The 18,123-nt window shown below is 42.1% G+C and overlaps 1 protein-coding gene across 4 annotated transcripts in view; it reads right to left on the reverse strand.

Moving 5' to 3' along the window:
- SH3TC2 (SH3 domain and tetratricopeptide repeats 2) overlaps positions 1-18,123 on the reverse strand; it is a 188,961-nt gene that overhangs the window by 35,857 nt on the left and 134,981 nt on the right. For 3 of the 4 annotated variants that reach the window (XR_010157034.1, XM_016954013.4, XM_527069.8), the window contains one exon: positions 2,263-16,468. The exons of the other annotated variant lie outside the window; for it this stretch is intronic. Coding sequence is in view for 2 of the 3 variants with exons in the window: in XM_016954013.4 (XP_016809502.4) it covers positions 16,277-16,468 (192 nt within the window). In the remaining variant the exon portion in view is untranslated. Of the gene's footprint in view, positions 1-2,262; positions 16,469-18,123 lie in introns of those variants that run through there. 4 annotated transcript variants of the gene reach the window in all.

Consider the following 18,123-nt stretch of genomic DNA (forward strand, 5'->3'; position numbering starts at 1 on the left):
TGTGACTTCTGAGGCCAGGTCATAGGAAGCTTTTCAGCTCCCCGTTTAATCTCCTGGAATGCTAGCTCTTGGAATGCACTCTCTTGGAACCAGCCACCATGCTGTAAGACGGCCAAGCCACATGGAGTCGACATGGCTCACGGCTCCAGTTGATCACAGCCCCAGCTGAGCTCCCAACCAACCGCAAGCATCAACTGTTAGCCCCGTGAGGAAGCCATCTTCGATGCCCAGCCCAGAGGAGCCTTCGATGACTCCAGCTCTGGCCACTATTGGACTGCAACCACAGTAGAGAACCCAAACGAGAATTGCCCGGGTGAGCCCAGTAAATCCATCAGACCAACAGATGATGATAAGCTGTTTTAAATCAGAAACTTTTGGGGTGGTTTGTTATGTCACTTGTTCCACCTCATGGTTCAAAAACACGATCCCCATAACTTTAATGTTTAAGGGTTATCGCTTTGCTTTCTTCTTTGGATTTGAGATGTCATTTCCAAGCAACCTTCTCTCTCACTCAAAATGTTTCCCTTATCTGGTCTAGTTGTGCCCTACTGAGCCCAGACATGAAGGAAATAAAAAAACAACCACCAACCACACACTCATATAACACACACAACACACACAAAACAATGTCTTGGATTGTGGAAGAATTTGCTATTGTCATTGTTTTTTAACGTATTTTCTTTATATTTCCTTGAGTTCCTTTTGGAGTCATTGAATTCCCTTTTTGAGTCTTTTTTCCAAGATTACAGGCTCAAGTCATGGGTTTTAAAAATAGCCATAATCTATTAACGACCTATTACATTCCAGCCACCATGCTAACTGCTTTAGACATATTAATTCATTAATTTTACAACAACTTTGCTATATAGGTATTTATTATCCCCATTTTACAGTTGAAAGAGCCATAGGTCAGAAAGATAAAGTGATTTGTTAATGCTACACAGATACTAAGCACTTTGAGACAAGATTTGAACCTAGGTCTACCTTAACCAGCATAAATATGGCTGAGGAATATCTGAATTCATTCACATCCAGAAATCACATTGTAGTTGTTGAATCCTTTGGCAGGAGCTATACCTTGGTCAGCAGAACTGTGTACCTTGGAAAATCACTCTCAAGGAAGGACTTACATGTGAGTTTTGGGGATTGCAAAGTGTTGACATTTTCAGACCACCTATGTATATTGCTGCAGATGTTGGTACAATTCTGTATTGTCCGGTTTGCACTGATAATAAAACAGTCTGATAAAATCTTATGCCATTCTTCCAGAACATGAATACTGGAACCACTCATTCAAGGGGATCTGGAGAGTGACCCAGGATAGAGTGAGTCACAGGGACCCAAGAGCTTCAACAATCTGGTATTCAGAAGCAGCTGGAATGAATTGAGAGAGAAGAACTATATAGCAACCAGGACATTTGGGAAATGTCCCTATGAATCAATCCACCTGCACTGGGGAAAAATGAGATACATAACAGAAAAGAATGAGTTCTTGGGGTGTGGGGATACACATGTGTGTGCATGTTTGTGTGTATGTGTGTGTGTTTCATGGGGTGGGGGCTGCTTCTTTTCTAGGAGTCATTTCCAAGCAACCTCTCCTCTCACTCAAAATATAGCTCCCTTAAGCCAGTTTTCCCTGCTTTCTCTCATAGGTGAACCATCCTGGGGAAACTGAGATAGCCCCAAAGTAGGTTTCATGATGGTATGCCCTGGGTGCGCTAGGCTACTCTGTTTTGTTCTTTCTCTGATTTATTCCTGTCTCTGCTTGCACTTGCAGTTCCTTTCTCCTACTAGGACATTGGTCATTTAAAATATATTCATAGTAAGATGACAAACTGTTCCTCTTTAGAAGTACAGATATATGCCTCTCTGAGCCTTAGTTTCCTTAGTTTGCTGTAAATGTTCACACCTCCCATCATAAGCAAGCTGGCCTTTGTCAACAAACACACATACCCACACAATGTTGTGCTGCCAAGTGGTTCACAGGAGAGGATTCGAGGGGAAGACCAGGTTAACCTAAAGACAACCATGCTGATGAAGCCAAGTCAGGAGCAAAAGGAGATCAGAGCAGCTTGGTGGCGAACAGCATGGGCCCTTGGACCAGATCAATTGAATGGAAATTCTGCCCCTGCTACTCACAAGCTATTGGACCTCAAACAAGTTACTGAACTTCTCCAAGACCTTGTTTCCTCACCTATAAAATGGGCATGTTAATAATACCACCCTTGAGGTTGTTGTGAACACAGAAAATGAAATCATGCATTCAAAGAATTTAATCCAATGCTTTATACACCATAAATGCTCAGTAAACATTAGCTGTGTTATTTATTATAGAGTATACAGGATACAAAATATAATAGCAATTATATATTAAATATTTGCAATAAGCAAGGCCCTGAGTTAAGTATTCTAAGTACATTATCTCTTTTAATTTTCACAGCAATTCTATAAGGCAAGTTCTGGGATAACCCATTTGACAGGTGAGAAAACTGAGACCCAGAGAGGTTAAGTCATGTCTCCAAGGTCCCAAAGCTATCTGACTCCAAGCCCTGAGGTCCCAGCCAAGTTCACAAACTTCATTTCCCAAAACCCAGAATTAGATCACTTGTTGAACATCTGTTGACATTTTCCAGGGGACTTTCAAAACCCCAATCCCTCAGAAGCCCCAAAACATTTAATATGACCCTTTAAAACACCAGGAACATTCACAGCAAAAGACCAATAACTACACATGGGGTAGAAATTAACATATGTAGAGGACTTTTTCTTCTCTATACAAAAGCTTTTACCCATATACCACATTGGATGTGAGAGTGAATATACTGCAAGAATGTACTTCCTGCAGCTGAAACCAGCAGGGCAAAGAAGGTGCTTTCAGTAGGGTAATGTGTACCCCTTGCTGTGCTCTGAAGAAGAGGGTCAATTTCTTTGTGGGGAGTAGCAACACAAACCATCCAGCCAGCAATTAAATCTACAGTTCCCTCAACAACAAAGCTAACTTTAGCCATATGGGCTCATCCTGTATTTCCCAGGACCCAGGAGTCTTTGGAAGTTTCTTGAGTGGGCTTCCACCTTAGCTTTTGCTTTCTGTCAGATAATACAGTGGTTATATCTGAAGGGTTTCCCCCAGGAGCTCCAGTTCTTTTAGTGGTAGTAACATCAAGTAGTCTCCAGACATTGCAGCTGGGTGGTTGAAATGCTTGCTCTGGGAGGGGTGGCCAGTCAGCTGGGGTCACAAAAGCCTTGTAATTAGAATCAGTGTGACTAATTTCCAGGTAGAATGAGAGGCTCTTGCAAACTGATTTTGTAGAAATTATACTCACTGGTGTCCAACCTGCCCTGAATCACTCTATACTCACAACAGAAACAGCTGGTGTCAGAGAACTCTACAAATATGGCAGATCATCACATGGGACTTTATCCATGGAGGTGAGCCTCCTCTTGCACTGGAAGCTGGTATGCTGATGATGTCATGGTGGCTCAACTTTCCTGGTGTCTAAGGGGAGTGTCAGAGAGCAACCCTAACATGTGTTGGGTGACCATGGGTAAGGCTTTCCCTTTTCTGGTTCACTTTTCATATAATAACAACAGAGCTGAGCTAGAGGGTCTCCAAAGCCCACCAGCTGCCACTTTGTATGACATAAAATTATCAGAACATGAATTCAATCACTAGGTAATAAGAGGTAACAATTGAACATTTAGCTGTTTCATCCAACAGCCCTATGAAGTTGTTATCATTAATACTTCCATATTACAGATGCAGAAATGGAGGCCCAGAATGGTTAAGTGCCTTGCCCAAGGTCATGCACACAGTGGGGATTTTTACCCAGGTAGCATAATCCCAAGGTTTATGCTCTTAACCATTCATAATATTAATGAAAACACTAAGAAACCAACAATGCATACAAAGGGTTCCAGATCCTGCTTTTCTGGATGTCTCCATTTTTATCCATAAGCAGTATGTATGTCAGTTCTCAGGCATCACCTGGAGGATACATATATAACACCTACCTAAGCCCTAGCATGTCAACCCTGGACAGGTCCTGACAGATTACAGAGACTGAGGTTTTTAACTCATCATCCTTGGGCGTGCATTAAAGGGTCCATGAGGCCTTTAAAAGTATGTGTATGGGTGTGTATACATAATTCCAAGAAGAGATTTCATTGGTTTTTTTTTTCAGATTTTCGAAGGGGTCTATGAACTTTTAGAGCAATCTTTTGACAGTTGGTAAAACTGAGACCTCAGGTGGGAGATGGACTTGTCCCAGTATACACAAGGAGTGACAGAACTAGGTTCAGACCCCAGATCACCTGACCCCAATCCCACTGCTCTTTAACTACATCACACTGAGCTAACTCATCCCTGCAACATGCACCAAGAGTCTTCCAGGATTAAACTGCTGGGTATAACATGCACAGCTCATAGGGTTTGGGTATGGCTTGGAAAATCATCATGCTTCACATATATCATTGACTTTAACTTTGGTCCTCTGTATCTCATCATTTCCTTGAAGTTTGTATCATTGATAGTTACCCCTGATCTGCCACTCTGCCCATCTTCTGTGAATGAAAACTTAGCCCACAGCGTTTCATTTAGATCTGGTCTGGGCTGCCTTTACCTGGCCTCACTCCTGGCTTCCACAGACGCTTAAGGTGATTAGGCATTTGTCCCTCACCGTTTTGATTGAAATAATCAGTTCAAAATAAAACTGACAACAGCTAACCTACACAAAGAATGTGTTAATGAGCAAACATTCACAGGGGAATCAAATTATCCCAATAAAATTCAAATCAATCAAATTTAAACCAGGAAAATTTGACTTAGTAGAAATAAAACTACGATGGAAAATACAGTGGCAGAAGCTAAAATTTGACCCAAATAAATTATTGTCAATAAATTATAAGCCATCATTGTAAAATTCCAAATGCAAAAGAATTCATCTCCATAAAATGATTTTGATAAAATAGAAGATGGAAAAAGGTAGAAATGGTTTAACTGCTCTGTATTGAACATTTATCTTGGAGTAAAAATGATTGAGTAAGCATTAATTAAGAAAATACTTTCTTGATAAAAATTCAGCCATTATTGGTGTTTTTAATGTTGTAGTTATAAGCATGGAGTCAAAACACCCTCAGCAATATATCACGGAGGTCAAAATGTCTGCCAGACTAAACATAGGTTCAAAATGACAGTTCCAATAAAGGGAGGTCACAACTTCCTGTGACTGTGCTTGGTAAGTGATGGAGGCAATCATTTACAGATGATGCTCTGACAAGGGAGGCAGACTGAGACCATCACTGTCACATGCTCACTTGAATAGCCAAGCATCTAGCCCAGATTACATTCCTCTAAGCATGCCTTAACCCCACAGGTTCAACAAAGAAGTGTTCATTAACTTCTTCGCCCAAACAAGTACTCTTCTGAAATGTCTGTCAACACAATAACAATAATAGCCAACACTTATATAACATGGGCCAGGCACTTTACATATATTCACACATTTGATCCACACAACAATCCCATGAGATAAGTACTATTATCATCTCCATTTGCCAATGATGAACATGAAGCACCAAGAGCTTAACAACTTGCCTGAGGTCACACATTTCATAAGCAGTGGAGCTGTTCAGTCTACTACCATGCATCCCAGACAGGATGTTCAGGTGAACAAGATCTATCTAGCTTAAGTTCCATAAAATTTATCAAAATTTCAGCTGAGGTTTTATGCAATACTTGCAATATAGATAAGGCTTGGACTGGTGTCCTGAAGCTGCCACTCTCTATCTACAGGACTTTGGGTAAGATTAATCTCTTAACCTCTTTGAACTCATTTCTTCACATGTGTTATGTGAATAACTATACAATGCAATTACTTCTTGCAGGTAGGAGAAATTAAGAGAAGTCAATGATATAATAAGAGTATAACCTTTAGTACAGTGTTTGAGGTAAAAGTGCTCAAATCTAAGCTGTGATGGTAAGAATAATAGGTAAGTTTATCAGAGGACTCTGACTTGCCCTGGAGCCCATAGGACTTATGAAGACAGGGACTGTCATTATCTTGCTCACTGGATTGTGAGTTTAGCACATGAGAGGTGTTGAATATTGGTTAGTTGGTTGATTCATTGGTTGGGTATGTGGGTGGTTGGGTGGTTAGATGGTTGGTTGGTTTGTTGGTTGGTTGGTTGGTTGGTTGGTTGGTTAATTGGCTGGTTGGATAAATGAATGGATGGATGGAAGGGTGGATGGATGGATGGATGGATGAATGGATGGATGGATGGATGGATGGATGGATGGATGGATGAATGGATGGATGAATAGATGGATGAATAGATGGATGAATAGATGGATAACCGTCTGCCTCCTCTGTCCCAAAGGAGCTAAACTCAGACTTTTCTTCCTAGTGCCTTGCATATATGCATCCAATCTCCCCCAAACAGACTGACAGATACTCAAGGGCAAGGATGAGGTTTTCATCCACATCCCGCAATACCATGAACTTATGATTTCCCAAGGAAAGAGACTTGGGATTATGAAACAATACTCTGGACCACTCAGGCCTCAAAATACCTTAAAGGTACTGCCTATCCCCTGGATCTTTATTCCATAGAACATTCATCACTGAAGGGATTTCCTGTGGTATTTGGTCTAATAAGGCTTATATAAGCCAAGGTCCCTGCTCCCTAGATTTTCTATCATCCCTCCTTCCTTAAGACAAAGGGAAACATTCAAATGTTCAAAAGAGAAATATTTATCTTGAAGATCCTAAGTTCTGAAAGAGAAAACGTGTATCAGAATTACATAATTATATAAAGCACTGATTTTCCAGGTCAGACAAAAGTGATTTTGAATCTCTGCAAACATCTGAAATACTTTAAACCTTGATTCTATCACCTGAAAAGGGGAGATAAGGTCACCTTCTTTGGAGGATCATTTGGAGGATCAAATCCTATACTGTGGGTAAATTACTTAGCACAACCATCATTACAGCTTCAGTAAAAGACCATGATTATCCCTGGTCAAACTACTATCTGTTTGAAAATTAAGAAAAGACCTACCACATCTATAGCAACTTTTTCTAAACAAACAAAAATTATGCTTATTATTCTCAATAAACTTTTGCTGAATACCTGCTATATATGTGAGCAGCCCTATCACCTGATTTCTCAATCACTCATGAGCAATAAGTAGTTATATTATAGTTTTAAAACTTTCTCCCTAAAGGTCAAAACCCAAGTCCAACATTTCATTCCTTTATTTTTTTATTCACCCATTCAACAAATCTTTATTGAGAGCCTGCCATGCATCAGACACTGGGCTGGGCTCCGGAAATACAGAGCTGAGTGACCCAAATAAGATTCCTGTTTTCATGGAACTTCTAATCTAGGTGGTGCACATGGATTATTAAAATAAAAAAACTCACATAAAGTACACTTTTAAACTATGATAAGTGCTTTGAAGGAAAAGTACAGGGACAAATGAGCACAAGCAAAAGGGAGATGCTTAGGACATGAGGAAAAAGAAAAAAGAGACAAACTGGCCGGGTGCCATGGCTCACACCTGTTACCCCAGCACTTTGGAAGGCTGAGGTGGGTGGATGATTTGAGCCCAGGAGTTTGAGACTAGCATGGGCAACATGGTGGAAACCCATCTCTACAAAAACTACCAAAAAAAAAAAATTAGCTGGGAGTGGTTGTACATGCCTGTAGTCCCAGCTACTCGGGAGGCTGAAGTGGGAGGATCACCCAAGCACCTGAGTCTAGAAGGTCGAGGTAGCAGTGAACCATGGCCACCCCACTGCACTCCAGCCTGGGCAACAGAGTGAGACCCTGCCTAAATAAGAGAGAAAGAGAGAGAGAGAGAGAAACAGACAGATGGACTTTATACAACTTGGAAAGAAAGAAAAGAATGCCACAGGACTTGGAAGAGGATCAGAATATCAGTTTATATAAGCTCTTAGGACTGTAAAACAACCGGAAATGAAAATCCTCCAAGTAATCTTTCTGTTTGCTATCCTTTCCCTCCACCCACTACAGCCCCAAAGCTACATGTTCTAGAACAGACAAAAGTTAGTTTTGTTTTGTTTTATGAATAAGTAGCTTTTTGGTCACCAGGATTACCATGCAGCTGTTATTTCAGCCTAGCCCGTGGCAGCTCCCCTGAGGAGGAAAGCAGATGTAGCCATTGTCACTGCTTGCTGTCTGGTACAATGTTCAAAGAATTCAGGGGCATTCCTATGAATGTCTCTATGAAGTAGATGTCAGATATATCCCCAGATGAACAAACATCAGAAGTTCTCTATGTGCAAGAAAGTTCAATAACAAAAAAAGTCACCTTCACACATATTTGGCCCGTGCAAGGAAGATCAAGTAGTTGAGAGTCATACAGATCATGTTTAACTATGGTCCGCTAGATTTGGAAGGTTAAAATAAAAGACAGAAGCGAGGTATCTATTTTCAAAATCCTTTTCATAGATAACAGTAAAATGTGTGACCCTAAATAAAAATACAGTAAAATGGAAGGTTAGGGAAGTAGATAATTAAGCATTCCTGAATACTAAGTGAGTAAAAAAAGCGCTACTACCAACATTTATGCATAAGAAACAAAGCATCTGTACATGAACATGGGCTCTTCCCAGGCTATTTGTTTTGCAACACATATTTGGATGAGAAGGATGTTCCTAATATCTTTTTCCATGATGTCAAAAGTAGGCTATTCTCTCATGTTCATGATCTTCCTTCTGCTACCACCATTGGAGCTACGGGTACTATGATGGGTGAGACCCACGAAACTCCACCTGGCTGCTTCCCTTCCTCAGATGTCCATAGTCTTCTATGATTGGCTCTGGAGTCTCTTGCAAGTTTCCCTCATTCACCTCACTCCCAACCTGGAATCTTCTTCAAAACATAACTTACTGATCTTATAATTTGTTTTGACCAATCACTACTATAGGTCAAAGCTTTCTGTTCCTCCTTCTATTTTCCATTTGGGAAATACAGTCTCTCTTTTTTTCTAGGCTAAGTTACCTGACTGTGGTCAACAATAACACCAGTATTTCTTTTTCAAGACCTCCTGGAAAGTCAGTTCTCTCCAATCCTGTTCTACAGTAACCAATTTTGATTGATTCAATTACACCAGAATGATTGTGTTGATTTCAGCCCAGTATTTCAGGCTGATGAAACAAGTTTTAATCTAATGCTTCTATTCATGATCATATTAGTGATAGCATTTCTCTCAGAGATGTGTCACCTGACAGAAACACAATATAATATAATGGTTTCATTTCCTAGCTCCAGCATCAGAGGACATGACTTCAAATTTCACCTCGATCACCACTAACTGTGGACTTAGACAAGCCACATCAATTCTCTAAACCTCAGTGGAGATAAAAATAATAGTAACTACACCAAAATGTTGTGTGATTACATGAGAGTCATCACAAAGGTTTTGCATGAGACTTAATGCATAAAACACATTAACCTCAACTGTTATTTTTATTTTGAGATGTACACACTCTCTGGTCTCAAAAAGAAGTAAGATATCCATCAAATAATACATAGAAAAGAACAAAGGCTGGAGCCCTCCTGCACTTTTTTAGAGACCACCCTCCAGGTCAGCACTTTTCAAACTACAGGTTAATGAGTGAGAAATTCATTTGGTGAGTCATAAATCTGATATTTTTTAACTAGAATAGAATGTTTTTAAAAATGAATAGAACAAAACAGAATGTATGAGTGCATTTCTCTATGTTGTTGCATATGCACAAACATATGCACACGAGGATACACTATAAAATGCATTTCTTACTGTGGGCCACAACAACAACAACATAACAACAAAAAAGGATTTGAAAGCCACTACCCTAGTCTGATTCAGAACTATTAATATTAAATACATTCTTTACCAATGATACACTATTTAGGAAGACATCACTGCCCCCTACTGGAACTCTTGGATTTCTCACAGAAAAGGACAGCAATGGATTAGCCTGTCTTCTCATTAGCCATGTGACTTCAACCATCCTCTCACCTACCCTGTCTGGAAGTTCATCTCAAAGAGCCTCATCCCTCAAGCTAGTGTGATGCCCTGGATAAGGAGTCAAAGGCAGCACTAGAAGTGGCAGCTGGGTTCTCACCTTTGAAATCGTTTTGAAAGCACAGCATCCTTCCCTCTCACCTGCCTCGCAGTCTGTACTGGGAAGCCAAGCCAAGCAGCCCCATTGTGCAGTCCTGGCCACGCATGTTATTCTTGATCCTGCACCATGGCAGCTGGGGAGAATCCCTACCCCCTAAGCAGTCACTTGTCTCTGCTTCTCTGGGGAGAAGACACCCCTTAGAGGAGGGTGAACGAAGTGCACATTCCCAGAGCCAGCACTTCCAGCAGCCTCCATCCTCAAGTCCCCTGAGTTCTGGAATAATCAGACAGAGTTGGGAGAGTGAGGGTGTACATATCAGGAAATATATGCTGTCCCACCGAAGAGGGAAGACCGCCAAGTGAGAGGCCCAGTAGCAAAGAGCACCCCTAACATACACACCCTCCCACTTAACGGTGTGGGACCCAGGAATAGATGTGCTTATTAAGAATCTACTCAGTTCTGCTTCATTGTGACAGCTACCACCAATTGATATTCATACCAAGCCATCCATACATCTCGTCTCAATTAAAAGTCTGAGCAGAGGAATAATTGAAGCTTAAAGAGGTAAAGTAAGTTGCTCAGGTCACTCAGTGATGAAAAGGAGAAAGAGCTTCAGACCCAAGTGTCCCTGAATGCAGGACCAGGGTGCCTGGCCACACCTCTAGGTTTGGCTGCACTTCTCAATGTCAAGGCTTACATGCCTCCAAAGATGGATTTCCTTTTTAGCCATTTCCTTGTCTATGACATAGGTAAGTCTGATATAATTCTGACAGCCCTGGGCTCAGGGAAGTTAATTAATTTGCAGAAGGTCACACAGCTAGTAAGAAACAGATTCTAACCTAAGTATGCCCAACTCCAAAACACATTACATTGCCCCCACCTGAGCTGCCACCTGAGTGAGTGCAGAGCCCATTCCCTTGAATTTCTTCCTTCTTTGCCGCTTGTCCACACATCTCAATGGGAGCAATTAAAAGAGGAAAAGAGACCAAAACTGACAAGGTCATGAAAAACAAGGAAAGGCAGAAACCGTCATAGACCAGAGATGCATAGGGAAATATGGCAACTAAATCCAATGTGGGATCAGAAGAACATTAGTGGGGAAAACTGTTGATATCTGAATCAAGGCTGGAGTGTTGTGTTGCAATAGCCAAGTCCTAATGTGTTTTCTACCTTCTCCACTGCTGCCCTAATCTAGTCTCATGCTGCTTCTAGAATCATCTTTCCAAAGCACAAATCTGACCATGTTTTTTTCAACTGCTTATAATCCTTCTATACCTTCCCCTCAACCTCCAGGTAGAATCCAAACCCTCTTTGCTTCCCTGAATCTGCTCCAGCCTCACTGCACTCAGAGTGACCTGTTCTCAGAAAACATCACCCCCTGTCCACCCTCTGGACCTTTGCTTGACACATGCACTGTCTGTCAATACCAACCTGCTGGTCTGCAGTTAGAATTAAGTAAGTGTCCCTTTCAGAACTCAGTTTGGATATCACGTCCTCCAGAAAGCCCTTCCTGATGCCCGTAACCCTGTCTGGGTAAAATCCCTTCCCCTCAGTGCCTGTAACATCCTGTAACTAACACCAATCACAATGCTTCTGATACTGAATCATATTACATAATATATCATTTGCCCCTTTCCTGTCACCCAGCTGAATCCCCACTTCCCCAAAATGTGTGCCCAAACCTGGCATTGAATGACACTGACCCTCCTCAGAAGGAGCTCAGTCCTCTTCCCTGCTTACTCCATTTCTCTGAGTGTGCAAGGAAAAAGTGGTTGTTGCTAGTCTGTCATCTACACTCTCTGCCACTTATTAATCTCTCTGTTTTCAAACAATGCCAGATAAGGCCTAGGCTGGGTGCTTGCAATGAGCAACAGGACCTAGCTTGAAGTTAATGCATTATTTTATTTTCATTGTATTTGCCATTATTTACATAATTCTGTTTATGGAAAACAATACAAGTTTTTCTTCTATATAGACTAGTCATCCCTTATAAAAATAAGTTAATATGAGTAAAAGAAGTAAATCAATTTAGAAAATGTTTTGTAAAGGCTCTTTGGTGCATATCGTGATAAATGCATGCATACATACACACACGTGTACATATACACACACAACTGTGAAGGAAGCCCTGAACAGCAGAAATCCTGTCATTTGTGCAACTAAGTCCTTGAGTCATGAGACCCCCGCCTCAAGTACCACTGTCTTTGCCACTAACTACCAATGTGTCTGGGAGAAAGTTACCCTTCTGTTCCTCAGTTTACTCACCTGTAAAAAGAAGATAATATAATTGGGCTATAAAAATATATTATTTCATCTCTCCAATACTATTTCTCATCCTATTCATACAGTATAAAAATAGCACTGCTGAAAAACCCAGAGGTGAGGTTCTTTTATCAGAGGACAAATATCTGAGATGTGTAGAGGTTAAGTGACTTGCCCAAGGTCACACTGCAATTTAATATCAAAATCAAGACCAAAATACAGGTTCCCTTTAGTGATAGGCTTCCTGATCCCCCATCCTAACACCCTCCATTCCTGCATATTCCCTTCCCCAAATAAACTTCTGCCAAATGAGGTGCATTATATTTACAAAGAGGAAGAAAATGAACACACACACACACATACATATATATACACATGCACAATATAAAGGCATCTTAAAATAATGGAAAAGCAAATAAGAAAAGGACAAAAGCAATATTGGATTTCAGAATGTTAATACTGTTGGACAGGGAACTAGTATACCTGAAAGCTGAGAAAACATGTTACAGGGTTTTCCACAATGTTGCAATGCCCTCCTTGTTCTTTATTTAGATTAGATGTAAGGAGCCAGCAGTCACACAGCCCATATAAGATTTGAGGGAACAATTAGAATAAAGAGGGTAACTACATCATGTTTGGCTATGATACACTTATTTTTTTAAATGTTTAAGTAGAGACCAGATCCAATCACCACTTTACTCTCTGTGGATCATGAAAAAAAGACAGCATCAACATGTTTCCAAAGGGAATAGTTTGCCCACATTTCAAAAATGAAAATTTTAAACACTTTTTAAAAGAGTTTTAGCAAGTGATTTACATATAGAATGTAGTAATTGCAATTATATAGCACAATGTTTTTCTTATTTTAAAAAAATAGTCTTACCCTTGTCTTTGGAAACATGCTAAACATTTTTATAACTGACCTGGTTATGGGTAAATTCATCAGATTTAGAGGTAAATCAAAGAGCACAGAATTGGGAAATTTTAGCTAAAATTTCCAATGAGATGTAACATGGATAGAAACAACGCTCTTCACGTATGTGTGTGTATGTGTATGCATATGCAAATGCATATGCATATTTGCAGCAATTGAGAAAGATCTGTCCAAACAGAAGTTCAAGTCAGAAGACACAGAAGTTTCAATTGATTATAAAGCTCAATGGAAGCCAAGGACAGATGTGGCTGCTGGGGAGAGGAAGAATCAAATTAAGTATAGTAACATCCCTCTGTACTCTTCACCCACCGGCCAATATCAAAAGCCTCATGCAGTTATGGGAACTGCTCTTTCAGAGAAGCAGAAACAAATCTGGCCAGAGGAGAGTGAGTGGTCAGTGGGAAAAGGGAGGGGATCTGTAACCTGAGTCAGATGGGGAATGGCCAGTGGCATGGTTTCCAGGGCTGTGTGAGCCTTCTTCAAATACACGATATGTAACTGTTCTGGAATGTGTGTGCCCCTGACTGTCTCCCAGGAATGTTGTTGAAAGGACTATGCACGGGAGATTAGACTGAATAGCCTCAACCGCAACGTCCCTCCCAGCTTGGGGCTTTTACAGCTTGTGGTGGGGGCAAAACCACATCTATTCTCCATGGTAGTAGATTAGATAACTTTACTAATTAGACAACTGGAAGCTTCTCCTTCCTGGAGAATACTCTCTAGAGTAGACAGCCTTTTGACAACCAACCACATCTCTAAGAGAAAATATGTGCCAATTAGTAGACAACCTTGATGACTAGAAGATGCAATGGCGGCTCAACTCACCACTCCCATCTCACCCTTTCATACAACCAATCATCTGGTCAGCCCAAGAAGCTAGAAATTAAGGGCAGATGGTCTGATAATAAAAGCTAAGCTGATGGGCATCAGATGCAGGGAATTATGGCTAGTATCCTTGTGGTTCACAGAAGGAGCAAGGGTGAACCACCTGCATCAGACTTGCTTGAGTTGCTTTCTAAAAATGCATGTTCCTGGGATACATCCCAGATCTACTGAATCAGAATTATTAGAGATAGAAACCAAGAAGTTCATGTTCCACAACCTCACCAGGTAATAGTTTTGCACACTATCTGAGGGCTCTTGCCCTGCAGTGGTGCTTCCCATACTTTAGGGTGCATTAAAATCACCAGGAAAGCTTGGACGAGTCAGCGTTCTGGGATCCAGAGATTCTGATTCAGAGATCATAGGTGGGGCCTCAGATTTTCATTTCAAACAATCTCACAGGTGATGCTGATGCTGCTGGTTAGTGGACCATATTTTCAGTTTGCTGAAATTAGAGAATTCCCAATTTCATTATCAAAGAACTCAGATACTGTGGTAGGTCACTTCTGAAATGATCCCCAATGATTCCTCACCATCTGGTATTCAAGCTGTTGGTAAACACTCCCCTCTTGTGGGAGCTAGACCTAGTGACTCATTTATTATGAATTGAATAGGCAAGACTAAGGAGATGTCACTTCTGTGATCAGGTTATAGAAAGAGTCACTCCCTTTTCTCCTGCTCACTCTGGTTCTTGCTCCTCTTGTTTGCTCCCTCTAGTGAAGCATGGTGCCATGTTGTGACTGCCCTGTGGAGAGGCCCACGTGGCAAGTGGCTGCAGGAAGCCTCTGGCCAACAGCTAGCAAAAAACTGACTCCTAACAACAACTGTGTGGGTGAGCTTGGAAGCCCATCCTTCTCTAGTTGAAGTTGAGATAACTGCAGCCCCAGCTGACTGCAGCCTGTGAACCACCCTAAGCCAGTGGGCTCAGCTAAGTCATGCTTGGATTCCTGCCCTTCAGAAACCATGAGATTATAAGTGTTTTAGGCCACTCAGTGTGCTATGCAGTGATGTTATTAATAGAGATGCTTTGTAAAGCAGCTGCCCTGAAATCAATAAGATGCCTTGTAGTTGGGTATGGCACATGCCTGTAGTTCCAGCTACTCAGGAGGTTGACACTGGAGGATCACTTGAGCCCCAGAGTCTGAGGTTGCAGGAAGCCCTGACTGTACCACTGAACTTCAGCCTGGGCAACAGAGGAGAAACTGTCTCAAAAAAAAAAAAAAAAAGACATGTATTGGTATTCTCTCCCATCCTTCAAGTCCTCCATCTCATCTGCCCCCATTGTGGATGAGACAAAATGTGTGTGTAAATGTAACTGGACAATATTTAATCATATACACTATTTATATGTAATTTATGTCATAATTTTCTTAACATTCAATTTCCAAGCCTTCGCTCTTGGAAAGCTTCCCTGGAGCTTCTGGGAGGTTATGTGGGAGCATAGCCTTATGGCAGGAGGAAGATGGTGAATCCAAGTCAGGTTTCGTGCAATCCATCTGGCCATTCTGAGGCTGTGTCTTTTGAGCTAAGATCCTGGTGAATTCTCTCCTGTCAATCCCTGTGAGCATGAGGAGTGATACATACTTTGGTTCTGAAGAAAGAAATGGAAAAAACTACAGGTTCCTCTGCTGGCAAGGGGAAGGGGTCTTTCCCTGAGAAAATCGGTGAAGAGCACAAATTCCAATCTGCTTGCCTTTGCACCAGTGCAGTGACTGATTTCCTCACTGGGGGAGGAAGGAAGGCTCCTGGAGGGCAAGATTCCTCATCTTCTCCAGAACTATGTATGGAGAAAGTGCTTTTCAGAGGCTGTTTGTGTGGAAGGCAACAGTCAACCGGTAAAGGCTCCAGATGCAAAGCCTGGAACCAGGAATTCTCATCGCTGCACCATCAAATCTTTCTGTGGCCTGCAATGAGCCCTTCTCCTCCTGGACTTCATTCTTCTTCTTGTGAAATGAGGGGGCTAGGCCAGGTAATGACTCGGACCCTCCCAATGAGTATTTAAGAGCCTAGGGCAGTGGGGTCAGAGTCTGGCCATGCCAAATGTCCAGAGACAGGACAGCTTTCCTCAGAGGGCCAGGCCACCACCACTCAGCCACCGCGCCCTCTCTGAGGAGCACCCGGAGGGCCTGCTGTGCCACAGGGGGCTCTGGCAGATGTTGTCCAGCCTGCTCCTAATGGTGTCCTGAAGCTCCTCATCACCCAGCAGGACCGCTGCTGCCAGGGCCAGAAGGAAGTACTCAGTGGCATCATGGGCATCCTAACCCCGTGGTATGGGGGCAAAGAAGAGACAGCATTAGCAAACACTTCCAGGACAGGCTAGGAGGCTGTGCTGGCCACTCTAGTTTTGTTTGTTTGTTTGTTTGTTTGTTTGCCCAACATCCAATCCCCATCTCCTGAGTCCTTAGCGAGCCCCTCTCTCCCTCCACTGTGGTCCTTGGGGCATTGCTAATCACAGTGCCCTGCACTCCAGGCACAGAGGTGGTCCCTTACTGAGGCTCAGCCAATCATGAAACATCATTGCCCTGGGCACAGTGCTTCAGGGATGTGTACATGACCCAAACTTGGCCTACATCTGCCACTCCCTGGGACTTTCCACTGTGTCTCAATAAGGAAAATAGTCCCTCTGAAGTGGCAGGTTCAGAGGTGGACTTGAACCTGCCAGTAGCTAGAAGGGGAAAAGGCCAAGAAACAAAGCAAAGTAGAAACATACAGAGTCAAGGAATACAATGAGAGGTGGGGAAATCCCTGATGATGATTGAGAAACAGGATCCAGAGCTATCTGCAGTTAAATTTGTAGCTCAGCCTTCACATTCTTTGAGCCAGTAAGTTGCCTTTTTTGCTTAAGGAAGTTTGAACTGAGTTTTTCCCTTTACAATCCGTGGAGTTCTTGGTTGACATGATCAGATCACACACTTTGTCCCTGAACCACTTACTGGGAGCTATGGGGCAGAGGCAAGATGGCTAGAGGGTGCTTCACTACCCCCGGCCCTCCCTACATGGTAAAGATGAGAAACAGATGCTTCTTTGGGTGAGACTCAAAAAGGCTGCCTGGTTTCCATTAACCCTCATAAGTCAGTAATTAATTCAGGCCAGAAGCAAAGCCTGGCAAATAAGAAAAGGACAGCAGAGCTGCCCTGAGGGTTCCCTGGGGGCCAAACACAGGAGTGACTCAGAAGCCACTATATTAAGAGATTAAGGGTTGTGCTTCAGGGGACAGGGACCTCTAGTAAAAGGAAGCCAATCCTAGGGACACAGTTTGGGGGTCAGGGTTGTAACAGAGACTTGCAACCAACACAACTCTAGAAGTCACCAAAATAATAAGAAGTTCTGGGGCGGGCATAATGGCCTACTACACCTGTAATCCCACCATTTTGGGAGGCCAAGATTGGCAGATTGCTTGAGTCCAGCAGTTCGAGACAGGCAACATGATGAAACCCCATCTTTACAAAAAATACAAAAATTAGCCAGGTGTGGTGGTGTGCACCTGTGGTCCCAGCTTCTGAGGAGGCTGAAGTAGAAGGATTGCTTGAGCCCCAGATGCAGAGGCTGTAGTGAGCCAAGATTGAGCCATGCTACTCCAGCCTGGGCTACACAGCAAGACCCTGTCCCAAAAAAAAAGCAAGCAAGCAAAAAAGGAAGTTCTAGATTCAGCAAGCAAGAGAAGCAGGGCTAAAACCTTCTTAAGATCTAAGTATACTTAGTTTAAAGGCCCCATACCTCGTTATCTCAAACATGTTAATATGCACCCACATTTCTCATAAAATGTAGCTTTACATTACTTTATAAGAAATGAGTTGCAGTTGACTAGTTGGTCTGTAACATTTTATGGACAAACTCTTAAGTATTCATTTTGATCTTCATTTTAGACCTTATAGTTCTTTTGTTTTGGGGTCTTGTATATTTCCATAGGCC

Source organism: Pan troglodytes, chromosome 4 (genome assembly GCF_028858775.2).
Source record: "Pan troglodytes isolate AG18354 chromosome 4, NHGRI_mPanTro3-v2.0_pri, whole genome shotgun sequence".
Lineage (NCBI taxonomy): Eukaryota > Metazoa > Chordata > Mammalia > Primates > Hominidae > Pan > Pan troglodytes.